General features: G+C 36.5%; 1 protein-coding gene across 1 annotated transcript in view; it reads left to right on the forward strand.

Moving 5' to 3' along the window:
- AGMO (alkylglycerol monooxygenase) overlaps positions 1-14096 on the forward strand; it is a 197430-nt gene extending 183334 nt beyond the window's left edge. Inside the window, exon 13 of the mRNA XM_075143651.1 lies at positions 13388-14096. Within this exon, the coding sequence (XP_074999752.1) occupies positions 13388-13468 (81 nt within the window). The 3' untranslated portion in view covers positions 13469-14096. The remainder of the gene's footprint in view (positions 1-13387) is intronic.
- Positions 14097-14380: the final 284 nt, after the last annotated feature.

Here is a 14380-nt window from a genome sequence, read left to right on the forward strand (position 1 = left end):
CATAAAAATAGGAGATACTTTCAATAAAAATGGAATAATTCATTACGAGTCAGTTGAAGGGTAGAAAAATAATTAAAAGGGCTAGCACAGCAAAATACTTCAAATAACTAAACTAAAACTAGAGATGAACATATACTATTACCTAGGTTAATTCTAGGTTAATTAGGCATCAGCAAAACCTCTTTGATCCTTAATGAACAATTGAAAATTATTACATTCTTATTTAAATAGGTAGTGGGGGATTGATTCTTATTGTCACAAAGGGACACTTTATCTTGGGCAGCCATCTGACATTTTTAAAGATGACCTCTGTCAATTAGTTTGGAGAAAAAAGGGAGGATTGCTCACTTTTTAGCTGCTAGGTTATTAGATTCCATGTTATAAATACTTGGGCAAGAAAACAGAAAGGTCAGGCACTGGTTCTTTTGGAAGTGCAATGAATGAGTTACAAAGGAGAAAGTGAGACAGGGCAGAATCAAGCTCTAGTGTATATAGCAAAATTCCCATAACTCTTTCCCCTATTTGAACAGTTTTGGGCAAGGTGTGGCTTAAATACAGTGGTTCTTTTTCTGAGTTTGTGACTTCCTTAGCAGCTCAGACTCGCTGACTTCTCATGGTTTGGTCAAGTGAAACCACTTTCTTCCTCTTGTTCCATTCCTAGAAGGATTCGTACATGATCCATCTTGCTGGTGGTTTCTACCTTTAAGGGGTAGGACAGCAGCCTGCGTGGCTGAGCTATGAGATCACCACTCAGAGCGGATCTAACTTCTTATCCTTATGGCTTAGAAATATTGTATCTACCACGCTGGATTTGACTTCACCAGCTTTAAAGCTTCTCTGGGCTGAAGGAGCACGTCTTACAGAATACCTCTGTGGAAGCTGTCAAGCCAAAGCTATTGCTCTCTCTGGGGAATGTATTGGCTAGGAGAGCAGCTTACCTCTTAGTGCAAGAACACTGGTAGCATAGTTTGATCATTGAATTGAAGTGGAAATAGGTGTTTGATGTCTAGGCAGTGATCAAGACAAAAACAACAAAAAATTTTGGAACTGAATGTAAATGAAAGGTCTCGATGAACAATGGGGCAGAGAGGGAGAGCCCTGAGGAAGACTGGTTGGTGGCTGTTCGAGTAGTCTACTGCAAGTCTTTAAGCAAACGTCATTCAAACGTCTTGTGGGGAGAATGCCTTTTTAATTATCTGTTGGGGAGAATTACCACTTTTATAGAGTTGCTTTTTCCCAAAGCGCTTTCCCAAAGCTTTTTACAGACAACATTGATCATCTGCTTACTTTCCCTGTTGATAGACATATGTTTCTTCATTTCATAGGAAGAGAGGCTGTGACAGAAGGGACAGGCACTGACTGAGCACTCCAGGTAGCAAACAGGTGCAGCCATCAAGGAGACTGACAGAGCTGTCCTTAAAATAAGCAAATAAACTAGTGAACTGTAAGCTTAACTGATAGTGCTTCTGTTGATTCACTGAGCAATGAATACTCATTAAATCCAGGGTTTTTAGAGTCTTATGTATGTGCTGTTCTGCTGTTTACATATCAGCTATAACTATCTACTATTCCATTTTTACTTACATTAATTAACTGTGCTTTAATTGGACTAATTAAGTCCATTTAAGAAATACTTATATGGTACTTCAAAAGGTAGAACTGGAGAGAAGTGTTGAAAGGTGTCCATATAAGGGCTTCAAACCCGCTATGTAACTTGTCCAGAACAGAAACATAGACTTTTGACCAAGTGTATCTATGAAAAGATTATTGGACATCAATACGTATAGGCAAAAAATAGCAGATATGATTAATTACTAAACAGTTACTAAACAGTATTATAAGCCACATCCTAATGTAATGTAATTTCAATGAAATTTATGAGGTAGCTGATGTTATATACAATTCTTGGCTAAATCAATGTATAATATAACTTTGCATATGTATTTTCTTTGACTTCAGAGTTACAGTAGGGATAAATATGGTCCCATAATTCAAAATCAAATCCATATTATGACATTCAGCCTACAGTCTGATGGAAGAAACAAATCTCTCTAGAAAATGCATAGAATGTACATATTTTATATATGTGCTTGAATTTCTGTGTACATATATTTATATATAGATACACACACACACTTCTATGAAAGATATCTTTTCAATAGTATGCAGTATCATTTTTTTCCCTGAAATAGTCTCTGCTTTCATAATTAAGGTCTTAATCCTGATCACTAAATTTCTGCTCAAGATGGGAAGATGGGGAGCATTAGTGCATGCTCTCACCTTTTTTATAGTTTGAAATACAGAAAAAATTCTTTTTGAACATTTTTAGTGTTTAGGCAATCAGTACCTGTGCTGCCAAGGCTTATTGAAAGCAGCTGGATGCCTGCCTCTGTCCTCCCCCTTTCTTGGAACTGTTGCCAGAACAGGTAGTCAGAAACGGAAAGTAGAGAAATATTTGAGCATCTGTGCTCTCTCTCTCTCTCAGGAAAACAGCTGTGGCTTCCATAGGAAGCACTCATTTTTTCCCATCAGCCAAGACTTTGGATACCCTTGGGTCCAGTTTTGGCACAGCAAGCCAAGTAGGATGCAGTTTATGGCTTAAAACTTATGAGAGAAACCGTTCGGGCGGTCCCATCCCTGGCAGAACATTGAGAGAAATTCCCCAGGCTGCAAGCCACATGTGGGCCTCTGACCTTTTATTAGCACACCATGGGAGAGGTTAACAATTGTTGAGACTTCAATCCTCCCTTTGACATACAAATACAACAATACCAAGTAGCCTTTCCAAGGCAAGCATATTTAGGGCACAACATCCTTTTTAATCTAGGATTCAACATACTGGAAAAAAAAAACCAAACCCAAAAACTTAGAATAAGAAAAGCATATATTTCTATAAAACTGAAGCCTCGATTGGTATTTTTTCCAAAATTCTGCAATTGTTAATGATATAGTGGTTTGTGATTTTTTTTAAACCAACGTAATCATGAGATAGAAACAAATTCTCACACCATTTTTAGCTCTTCATGTGGTCAATAGCATGAGTTATGGAACTAAGATTGCTCAATAGCTGGAGCGACATAAGAAATGCATGCAGTTATCTGATTTTTAAGGATGTCCATTGTGTTTATCCAAGTACACAATTGTTGAGATTAAAAAAAAAAGTATGAATTCAGAATTATTAATATGAGGCTTGTCAGAGAAAAAATCACAGAAGGCCAAATCTATGTCTTTTTGACGTGTCTTTGTCTTCTCAGCATTTCTGTAATGAATGAAACTATCTTAGTTTTCAGTAAGACAGGGATTGGAAAGTAACTCCTTTTTGGGGAAACAGAATCATTGTCTGTTTTGCAGCTAAGGAGCTGTAAAGGCTAAGTGTCTTGCCTAATCTATGGCAAAGAATGCAAACTGAATACCCCAGCATCCTGGGCTTTTACCATAACTCCTTGATTATTCTTTCACAGTCTTAGAGGCAGATGATTTTGACTATGCAGTCCCATGTTTCTAGTGTGGAGAGTATGCTGAGTATAAAACAAGAGTGAGCTAGCTCATGCTTCTGCCATCAGTCTTTGCAGCTATCATCTGAAGAGCCAATGTAAGCTGATCTCTAAATATAATAATGCTATGACTACTCTGACAGGAAGCAGGTTCAACCCTGTCCGATGCCAGAAACTGAAAAAAAAATGTTAAAGAAGCAGCAGATCCTGCTTTTTGTCCTTTTACTAAGGTGACAACCACATCTGAGAATGAAATCGGTGAAGTCTTGCACAAGGTTGGTTATTCCAAAAAAAAAGTTGCTAAGTAATGGTTGTTCCATGTACTAAGCAGTCTCATCTTTATTAACCACTGCTGGCAAAGTACTTCTTAGCAAATGTTAGTTAGAGGTAAAGAGTCCTTTTGTATTCATTGTGAACAAACAGAAATACTGGGCTGGTGGGGAGCCTGCACTGAGGAAGGATCAAGTACAGCTACACCATAGACACATGCCTATCTAACCATTTACACGCCTTTCGCAGCTTCCTTACATAGCTGATTCCAGTGCTATATCACTCTGGTAGCCAGCTATTATCTAATGAAAATTCTAGTTTAAAAAGATTTTTTTCTTGTTTTTATTACCCTCAGCAGTAGCTTATCATCTTCTTTTCTTTTTGTATTATTCTTTTACATGTTAGAAGATTGATCTTATTGCCCCTCCTGAGTCTTTTTTTTTTTTTTTTCCCCTCAAGAATACAGAGCAGAATTGCTTCAAGCTTTCCTACAGGTCAACTTTTCTATTCCTTTTATCATTCATTGTTATCTACTTCATGACTATATCTAGCTTATTCTATGTTTTCCTTAAAGACTTCATCACCTTTCAGTAGGCTGGATCAATACCTAGGGACTACATGAAATGCTTCTGTTAATATCTTCCACATTGATACTGGCATCTTTTTTGTATCAGCACTGTATGGTTGAGACGTGTTTTGTTTGTGAACTGCTCCAACTCTCCAATTTTTTTTCTGATGTACTCCTGACTAATGATTATTCCTCACAGCATATTTGTGTATTTGGTTTCTCTTAAGTCTAGTGTCTTCCATTTCTATTAAATTACACATTTTCTTCAGCGTCTCCAGATTTTTAAAAACCATTATGAAATCTCCTCCTGTTTTCCAGGAAAAGAAAGGTGTTTCATGGTTTTTTGTATTTTAGAAATGTTATGACATGCCTGCTTTTTTATCTAAATTCTGATTTCCCTCTCATTTTGTGGTATAATAATTGATTCTTCCTTTCTAGAGGTTTCTTCTTCCACTCAGTTCTGTACCCTCCATACAGAAGTTTCATTTAGACCATATTTCCCTAGTTTTCTTAGTAGAAAGTCTAGTAGAAAGACATGGATCACTTCCATTAATTTTATTTCTTTTTTTTTATAAGCTAATTAAATAATACAACTACATTGGCTTGACATAATAAGTAGGAATATCAATGGTTTAGCCCATTTGAATATATCTGTGGTTAATGTCGATAACAATGACTTTTATATAATCAAAAGATGCTGAGTTTTGGGAATGGGAGTTTCCCCAGACAAGAATAGAAGCAACAAGCCAGAACACAGGAAGAGTGTCTTGAGAGCAGGCAAGAAAGAGAGACACGAATAGCCAGAAGGAGATTTGCTTTTCCATGTAAAGAGATGGACAGAGGACTGGACTGACCTCAGCACATTTTTCTTCTCCTTGGAACTTAAAAACAGTCACAGTTTACTGCTTTTGGCCTCAAAAGAGGGTTGGCTGGCAGGATGGGTGTGTTCTGTCTATCTTTAACTTAGAATGTTAACCCATTTCCTTCATTCAGAAGTTGGGTTTTTTGTTTGGTGGTTTTTTTGGTTGGTTGGGTTGGGTTTTTTTATGCTGAGAACAGCCGTCTATGTTCTCCATTTTTCAATGAAAGGATTCATTTCTTCTTACAACATGTTGACTTTAAGAGCAACCTTCGTCTCAAATGACTTTTAGCCTTGATCTTCCTATGTCTTTCTTGAATACTTTTCTGGTGTTTGTTCACTGTGCTGGAAATCCCTTCTGCTTGTCACTCAATTGTTTTATCCCTCTCTGCACATTCTTATTCCTTTCTTTCACGTTTGCCATTAGTCACAGTAGCCAGCTTTTTCCCATCACTTCTTTTCAACATCTGCAGCAAAGTTTTTCCCGTCAGTGATCTAATGTCTGTGGGTTACACTTAAAGGCTGGGATTATTTTTTTAATATTTTTTTTCCCCCACACAATGGAAAAAATTCCATTTTGGAGCTCATAGCTAGTCAACTTTTTCTCAAGAGGATATTTAGTGTACCAGTGAGCGGAGATCTTCCACTTTGCAGCCACCTTTGTCAGAGCTCTCCAGGCTGACAGAAAGCTCTTGGTTCTGTTCACCATCCCTCCAGGGTGCTTACACACAATAGCCACGCTCTGAAATGAAACCATCTGTGTAGAAACATACAATATTTTATGTCTGCTAATGATGGAGAGAGTAGACACTGACTTACCTAATGTTTTTCCTGCAATGGCAGTATAGTATTGTATTAAACTGACATAAAAATGAAGGGGTTGAAGAGATTGAATTATCTCTGTAGATACTTATTTGGTGAATGTTACACAGCTAGGTAATATCCAGTCCACATTCTGAAAGGATGCAGGCATAAAGGAGAGGTCCCTCGTGCATGAGCTCCTTTAAATGAATTTGCCCCATCTTCCAAGTAAAAACTTACTTCAGCGCAGATTAAGCAGTATGGTACCTAAAGTTTTCTTAACCCATGACCATATAAAAAGAATACCCTTACTCTTATCCCAGAAATACACAAGTCCAGTCTTTCTTGCATAGAGTATTGCTTTTAAAAGCATTCAATCCTTTAAGCCTAAAAGAACAATTTAAATTTGATTAAATAGAAGATCTCTGCAGTAAACTATTGATAAAACTAAAATGAGCTTCATATTTCTTGAATAAGGGAGATTAAGCTGCTCTTTACATATAATTTAAATAATATCTTATAAAGTGAAATAGTTCTTTGCAGATGTCTTTTACCCTCCAACTTGTGTTTGAGCTATAACTGATGCAGTGGCGTGTATGTAATTATGATACAGCTGCTGACAGGCATAAAAGTAAGAGAGATGTTTCATCTCAATGGGTACATTTCCTGTTTAAGTGTTTAAGAAAATAAACTCAACAGCTTTAGCCAAACTGAGACAGGACTATCTCAAATATTTAATTTCTGCAACGAACAGCCATTAATAACTATTTCAATCTCGTTTGGCCTGTTAGCCTGCAAAAGATTAAATTGGTATGTTTACAGATTGAGTAAGTTTTGTCTTCTTAACTTTAATGAAAGCTTTATTTTCAATTGTTCATTTAAAATATAATAATTGAGAAAACTTCCATGCCTGTTGTTTCTCAACTTTGAGGGAAAACGGAGGCGGAAAAATTGCAGAATATTTAAAATAAAAAAGGTGACATTCAGAATTAAGGTCTTCTAAAACTGTTAATGTTTGAACTTGTTTTTCAGTACTGTGTTGTCAAAAATGAAACTAAAGCAATATGGAAGAACAATAAACAGAAATGCTAAAATATTACTATGCTCTAGGATGTGTAACAAAGTATAGATTTTGTTTGCAAGTGTCATGAAATTTTTAAGCTCAGATGACGATCAACAATTTATAATTACTAAATAATTTTTTTAGAATGTATTTGCAAAACAATGAAACAGACTTGGTCCAGAAGTTATTTTTAAATGTTCATTGAACAGCTAAGAAGACTTTTTTTGTTTAACAGGGCTTTACTTTGGGGACAACTTGAAATGGCTAAATATTTAAGAATGATCTAGGAATTTATAGATGGATTAGGTAACTTACTGTGGGAAGTGTTCTCAGATGTTTCATTAAAATAGTTTAAAACAAATTTCATACTGAAGAGATGCAGAGAGTTTATGTATATGTTAATGAGTATAATGTTGATGCCGTCTCCAGCTTGCATTAGTTCATCGCAAGGTGAAGATTTAATAATTATTAACATGCTTTGGAGTGCCTATTCATATGACAGACAGCAAAGCTTCCCACTTTAGTGGTTTTTTTGTCTTTTGAGGAATGAGGTAAAACCTTCCTAATCCTAGTGCTTAGGTTGTGGATTATTCTGTGACCCAGGAGAGAAGGGATTTCGTAGGTAACAGTTCAATAGGATACATATATCTACACAAGTGATTTGAGAGGCAGTGGGCTGGCTTCCCCTGAGTGAAGAACATGATGCGAGATACCATGCTGGATGTACATAAGCCATTTTAGGTCTAAATATAACTGCAACAGCACTGCCTGTGTAAAAAACCCCATGTATTTAGCTGAGGGATGTGACTTACTAGCTTGTGTGCAATGCCAGGAAAGTCAGAGTCAACCTGGTGCTGTGCTGAGAGAGATTTAGCAGCTTACATCCTTGCTAGCTCAGGCATCTCTGCAGTGCACTTGATTTCATACTGGGGATGTGCCCAGCTGTGAAAGCAACAGAAGAATATATATATCCTTTCTCCAGATCTTTCTCTGTCTTTCCTGGATAGGTAATATAAGCCTTTTAAGGTATGGGGGCTTTTGCAGCCTGTGTTTTCATGCATTATCTAGCTTTAGAGTCTCAGACCATATTTTAATAAAAGAAGGAATGTTTAAAACATTTAACAGAATAGGAAGGAGATGTATATATCACTTCCCTATTATTTTCTCATTATCTGTTAATAATGAAGTATAAAACTAATGAGGTATATTATAGTAGCAAGAAACCAGTCTGTGAGTGAACTATCTATACACTTTGTGGGGGTTGAAGATACTTGACTTAATCCCATGTGTGCCAACAGTCTCTGCGAGATATGTGCTGCACCAATAGTCTGAATGTGTGTCATGAACCCTTATGGAGAATTTCCAGACATCCTGCTACTTTTCAGAAATCTTGGACAAATGCTGTGACGCCACTACTATCGTACGTGTCCTTGTTCCCTTCTATCCACCGTTCCTTCACCAAAAAAAAAAAAATCAGCTTTCCCCTTCCTTCCCCATATATTTCCAAGTATATGGAAGGCACCACGCAGAAAAGGAACCCTCTTGTTTCTTGGTTTTGCTTTCCAGGTATTGTTATTGCAACTTCTTTGCTAGTGCAATCTTCTTGATCTGTGGACTGTACAAGATTAGCAATTTCTGGATCTGCTGTTAATGCCATGGCATTTCTCTACTAGCCTCAGACTGCTTATCTCAAAACATTGCACTGAGAATGAAGATCCATGAGTTTATTACCCAAATCCTGACTTCCAGAAATAGTGAACCTCTTGCCCCACTTCTGAGACATATATTTTCTGTGTAGTTCAGCACCTGAAAGAGTCCTGTGTAGAGAAGTGGGAAAACAGCGATGGTGTTAGTGAAAACTGCACCCTTTAGGTACTTGGGAAATCTAGAGTAGTTTATTCAACCATTTTGTTATTAATATTAGCATTTTTTATTAACTGTTATATCAGTTCATGATCTTCATCTTTCTAGAAAAGAATGATGACATTACCCAGACACAGCCTTCTCAGATAAAGTCTAAAAATACTCCATCATTAATATTGATAGTATGAAATGATTTCTGGTGCCTTTGAAGAAGCCATGACCAGATTTGTAGATAAAGAATATAAAAAGAATCTCAATCATGTTTGATTTGCAGTTCTCAGCATCATGTCGAGAGGGCTCATTGCTTATCACATTTGCCAGTACCAGGTCCGCTTTATGATGTGAACAGCCAACCTAATGAAGTACATGGGTGTACTGATCTTCCTGAGCCCTCTCTAGAGCTAGGAATACGTTACCCAGTACAGAGGCGCTCAGAGAATTCAGTATCAAAAACACGCCCGTTCAGATGGTGTTGTACCCCAGATATAGCCAATTTGTTGCACAGTTGTCGAATTGTCTCTGCAGTGAAATTTGGAGTGAACACGTCTGGGCAGAATCTGAGAAATGTCAGAGAATCATTGAATGATTTAGGTTGGAAGGGATCTGAGGTCTTGTGGTTTGAGCCTCTTCCCCCTCCTTAAAGCAGGGCTACCTGGACATTTGTCTACATTTCTAGACCAATATCTAAAGCCTTCTAATTCTATCGAGATGAAATCTGCAAGAGGAAAGACACTATGTCTAGGCAACTTGGATATACAAAGCCATTACAGAAGAGAAAATGGCAGAAAATAACATTAACAATCAACAACAAAACTAATCATGCAGAAGTGGGTGCCTGAATTTAGCTGATGATTTTAAAGTAGTTTATAGCCTAATAAACTTCGATCACTCCAGTGGGGATTTCCTGTGAAGAGCAGATTCAGTCCTGCAGTCAATCCATCAGTTAAGCTATCTTTGTTCTTGTGAAAAATGTTATTTACATTTCTGTAGGCTTATTCAGGGAGAGAATAAGGGTTGTATGGAAATAGAAAGACTGTATGAAAGGAGGTAATGTAAATATTTGGAAGAGGACTGTCCTCTTCCAGCAGTCTAAAGCACAGTCTATAATTAATCTGTAGTTACTTGAACAGGTAAATGTAACAAGTGCTTATATTAAGGTGGCAAAAAGTTTGCATTTAACTTTGCTGGATATATTGTTGTGAGAAATTCTGCTTTTAAGCCTAGCTGTTCCATATATGACCGCTGTCCACAGTAATATTGCATTTGAAGACAGAAATGAAACTATTGTTCTCATATAATATTGTTTGTGAGGGAACTGTTCTCAGTGTAAAAATAGGAAAAAAGTATACTATTTAATTCCATAATTTTATTGCAAAACTGGCTGAATTAGGAAAATGATATGTGAATATTTTTATCAAGGGACAATTATTAGTAGATTTGGACAATACAAGAAGGAATGAAAATTTCTGTGACAATAATTTACAAACAGCAAAGGAAAAAAAAAAAAACAAAACCAAAACGGAAAACCAACCTGTTAGGGTGCAAGAGAGTTGAACAGAAAATGCAAAATATCTGCACATAGGATTTAGGAAATATGTTTTCGCAAGGGCATTAGAAAAATACCGGTCAACTAAAGTTCAGGTTGCCTGGTGGAATGCTCTTCTGCTGCTTCCTGCTGCCTACACTATTGTCTGCTCAAAATTCTGGCACGTATGGTCTCAGCTTTCCATTGCTGACATCACCTGATTGCACCATTCATTCAAGCAGGTCAAGCCTTGTAACTCCAAAATACGTAGCAGCAATCGAAAGAAACTGAACTCCAACCTACACAGCAAGTTTCTGCTTGGTAGCCCCGTACAGCTGGCTCTGCTCAGGGTAGGTCAGCATTATACAGTAGAGCCAGCCAGAATTGCTGTCATGCAAGGGAGGATGTGGCCTCTTAATTTTTTTCCCTGATGTTTGGGTTTTTCTCAAACCCTGTCCCCCACAACCTTGCAGCATTATTGTTTCATGAATACGTTATTTCCATCGAGTACTGGCAGTCCTGACATTGATAGGCAGTGAATCAATGCTTTTATAGAATCATGAAGCCAAACTAGTTCTGCAGATCCACAATGTGTAGTATGTGGTTTTTCATTCTGGATGTAATAACTGCAATTTGAAATACGCCCCCACAAGAATTGATTGCATGCTTTAAGAAATTCACAATAAAGAATTTAATTAAGAAAGGAGAAACTGCATCACTCCATTTTAAGAAGAAAAATTCACCTGAGATGTTTTTTTCATTTTCGGACTATAATAGCAATAACCATCTTTAGCTGAGGACATTTCCTGGGGCTTAATAGCCCATGGCTGTGCTTCTTCAGGTGATCATCATCTCCCAGCAGTCATTAATCCCCTACAAATGCCCTGCACCTCAGTCATTAAATGTGCTTAAACGTGCTTCTTCTGAAAATGAAATACTTCTATATTTAATGCATCTTCCAGGAATAGGAGTGATCTTTCTGAGGTGAGGAATGAAAGGAGTTTAGTAACGTGTCAGAGAGGTACTAATTATGACAAGTGGATAAGATCTGTTTCTGGAGATAGCACGACAAAGAATTTTTCCGCAGTAAGAGCATGTTATATGTAAGTCATCATTTTATGTATGTCATGATTCACACTCATCCTGATTACATAACAGCCAAATCAGAAATACAGATAGTTATTTGTAGTTGGTTTTCTTCTACGGGGTATCTCAGTATAGAAATAAAACATCTCAGAAAACACAGAGAGTATGTGCCTGCTGCTTAAAAAGTCTTTCCATTCCTTAGCTGTAAAATAGAGCTATGCAGTTTTACAAGGTGTTTGTGATAATGCAAGGAAAAAAAAAAAGTTAAATCTTTCATACCTAAAGGTCTGAAACTCTTATAACTAAACCTTTTGGTGAGAATTTTATGAGTCTTTCTTACAAATGGGACCACAAATACAGCACCAACAGTGTCATCAGCAGTTTTAAACACAGTAGATAGCCTACCCTTGCTCAAGTAGAATTAAAGCCTTCAATGAAAATAGTTGAAGGGAATTTGTCTTGATAGAGGTTGAATGAGGATTGCATTTTTTTAATTTGATTAGAATTCTACTTACTGATACATTGTGCTATTTCCATCTCGTGCTACTAAGTATGTAATGTATAGATTACGTGAAGCCTGTACCTGTCCCAAACAGGTTGTGAGAGGGATCAGACCTGATCCCATCACGTTCCCTTCAATGAGTGCAGAATGAGTACGTTTTAGGTATTATGGTCATTTATTATTTCTGTTGGACATTCAGATCTCATGTACTTCGGTGAGTGACTGTGTAGAGGAGCACAGAAGTAGATTTTTGGGCCATGCACTGTTAAATGTTGAATGTTAGATGATGTTAATGTTAAAATTGAAGCTCTTCTATTCAGTACCTTTTGATTGCAGATTAACCTGAAAAAAGAATTATTATAACCTAACCCCCAAATTCCTTTTCTTTTCAATTTTCTCTGTCCCTTCAAACAAACAAAAAATCACCTGAACAAAATATCTTTCAGTATAAATGGAATGTTTTATTTAACTCACAGTAAAAAATTTCACTTACCTCAGTAACCCATAACAACTGCCTTAATTTTGCAATTTTCTAAGGTAGAGAAATTCTTCTGTGTGAAAGACAAAGGTTTCTTTCAGCAAATTTAAAATACAAAATTTCACATACACACATATGCACACACTTTTTATCCTGCTCTCTTTCTTGTTTTTTGGACAAATCTATTACCCGAATTAGACTTTACCCTGCATTCCTATTCATCCCAAAGCAGTTTTCAGCAAATAAATTAATAAAAAAAAATTATTAGATCTCTCATTAAAATTCACTGACTAAAAAAAAAAAAGGTGCACATAGCCAAGGACAAGATAAAGAGTATTACATCTTTAAGTTGTTTCCAACGTAGTTTATATCTCATCATAAATAACAGCTTGGGGAACAAGTGCTGATCTATTGTACTGCAGCTAGAATACTTCTTTTGCCATGGATTCTATTTAAGGCTACTTTGGGTATTTGTACCCTACCATGCAACTTACAATGTCAGCATTCTTCAGACCATGTGCCAAAAAAACAGTTAACATTTTTGCACCTACCTTCTGTCACACCTGGTGTTATTATTGTCCTGTCTTATTATATATGACTGAGTACTCCAAATCCAAACTCAATTACAAAGTAGGGAAGATCATGCAGAGTTCATGCCAGTTATCTTGTTTTGGTACCATTCAGAAAGAACAAATTCAAACAGGAATGTACACCATAAAGAGTAACAGAAAAAAGCATACATTCCTAAAGTGAATTTATCAGTACGCCTAGAATTCTTGTATGATTTTTCTACTCGAGAGCTCTCTGTTTTCAACTGTTTATTATATTTACAGACAAGTATAATTTTAAAAATCTTGTATAATGTTTCTGTGTTGTAGGTCTTGTTTTCCCTCTGCGCTGCATTCTGGGGAATCCAAATTATGAAGCGGATCACTTCATCCAAAGATAAACATCACTGAAAGAGCAGATCTAACATCACTTTAATTATGGAAACAGCACTTTGGAATAACCTTCTATGTTCCTTGAAATTAATCAACCATGAATATTACTGAATCGCAATTGTTTCACTTATGATAGGAGAGGTTTGTGATTTTGTATGAAGGTTTGAAAGATTCATTAGGACGTGTATTCATTTTTATTTGATTTTTAAAAAAATATTAAATTGTCCCCCAATTTAAAAAAAATGTTCATTCACAACATATATTTTTACAATTAAAGGATTACAAAGTCTTAGAAACCATGTAAAACTAATTGCATTTTGCAGTGATTTTGTTAGTAATCGTGTGAAAAGTATTTTTCACAAGAGGAATAATTAAAATCATATTTGTTGTAACCTGGTATAAAGTGACTGACTGTCTTCCTATTGAGGCTAAACATAAACATATGTGAATGTCAGTTTTTCCGTAATGATTGAATTACACTAGAATCTCAATGTCATGCCCAATTCGGTGTTCATAACATACAGCTACATGAGGATGAGTAGTCGAGGCAAGAAAATGATTAAAAACAGCATGATAAAATAACTCGAACTAGTATGAGTTGAAACATCTTCAATAAAATCGGCTGATGTATGTGTTGTATAATGCAGACTTGCAGTTTAGACTGAATTATTTAAGGAGTACACCTGCAGTTGCCAACTTTAGACACTGATCAAGCCAGCACTTACACATGGGTATCCCATTGACTAATGTTACTCACGTGACAAAATATTTGCAAGGCTGGGCCCTTAATTTCTGGTAATTTCCTGCCAGGGTGATCTCAGGGGAGATGCACGTCTTGTCTTTCAGGAGCTGTTGGAAAGATGGTTTGTACTAAGATAGGAAAATTAAATACAAATGGTAAAGGGAGTCTCCAAACAGCAGGACTGGCAA

The sequence above is a fragment of the Calonectris borealis genome, chromosome 2 (genome assembly GCF_964195595.1).
Source record: "Calonectris borealis chromosome 2, bCalBor7.hap1.2, whole genome shotgun sequence".
Lineage (NCBI taxonomy): Eukaryota > Metazoa > Chordata > Aves > Procellariiformes > Procellariidae > Calonectris > Calonectris borealis.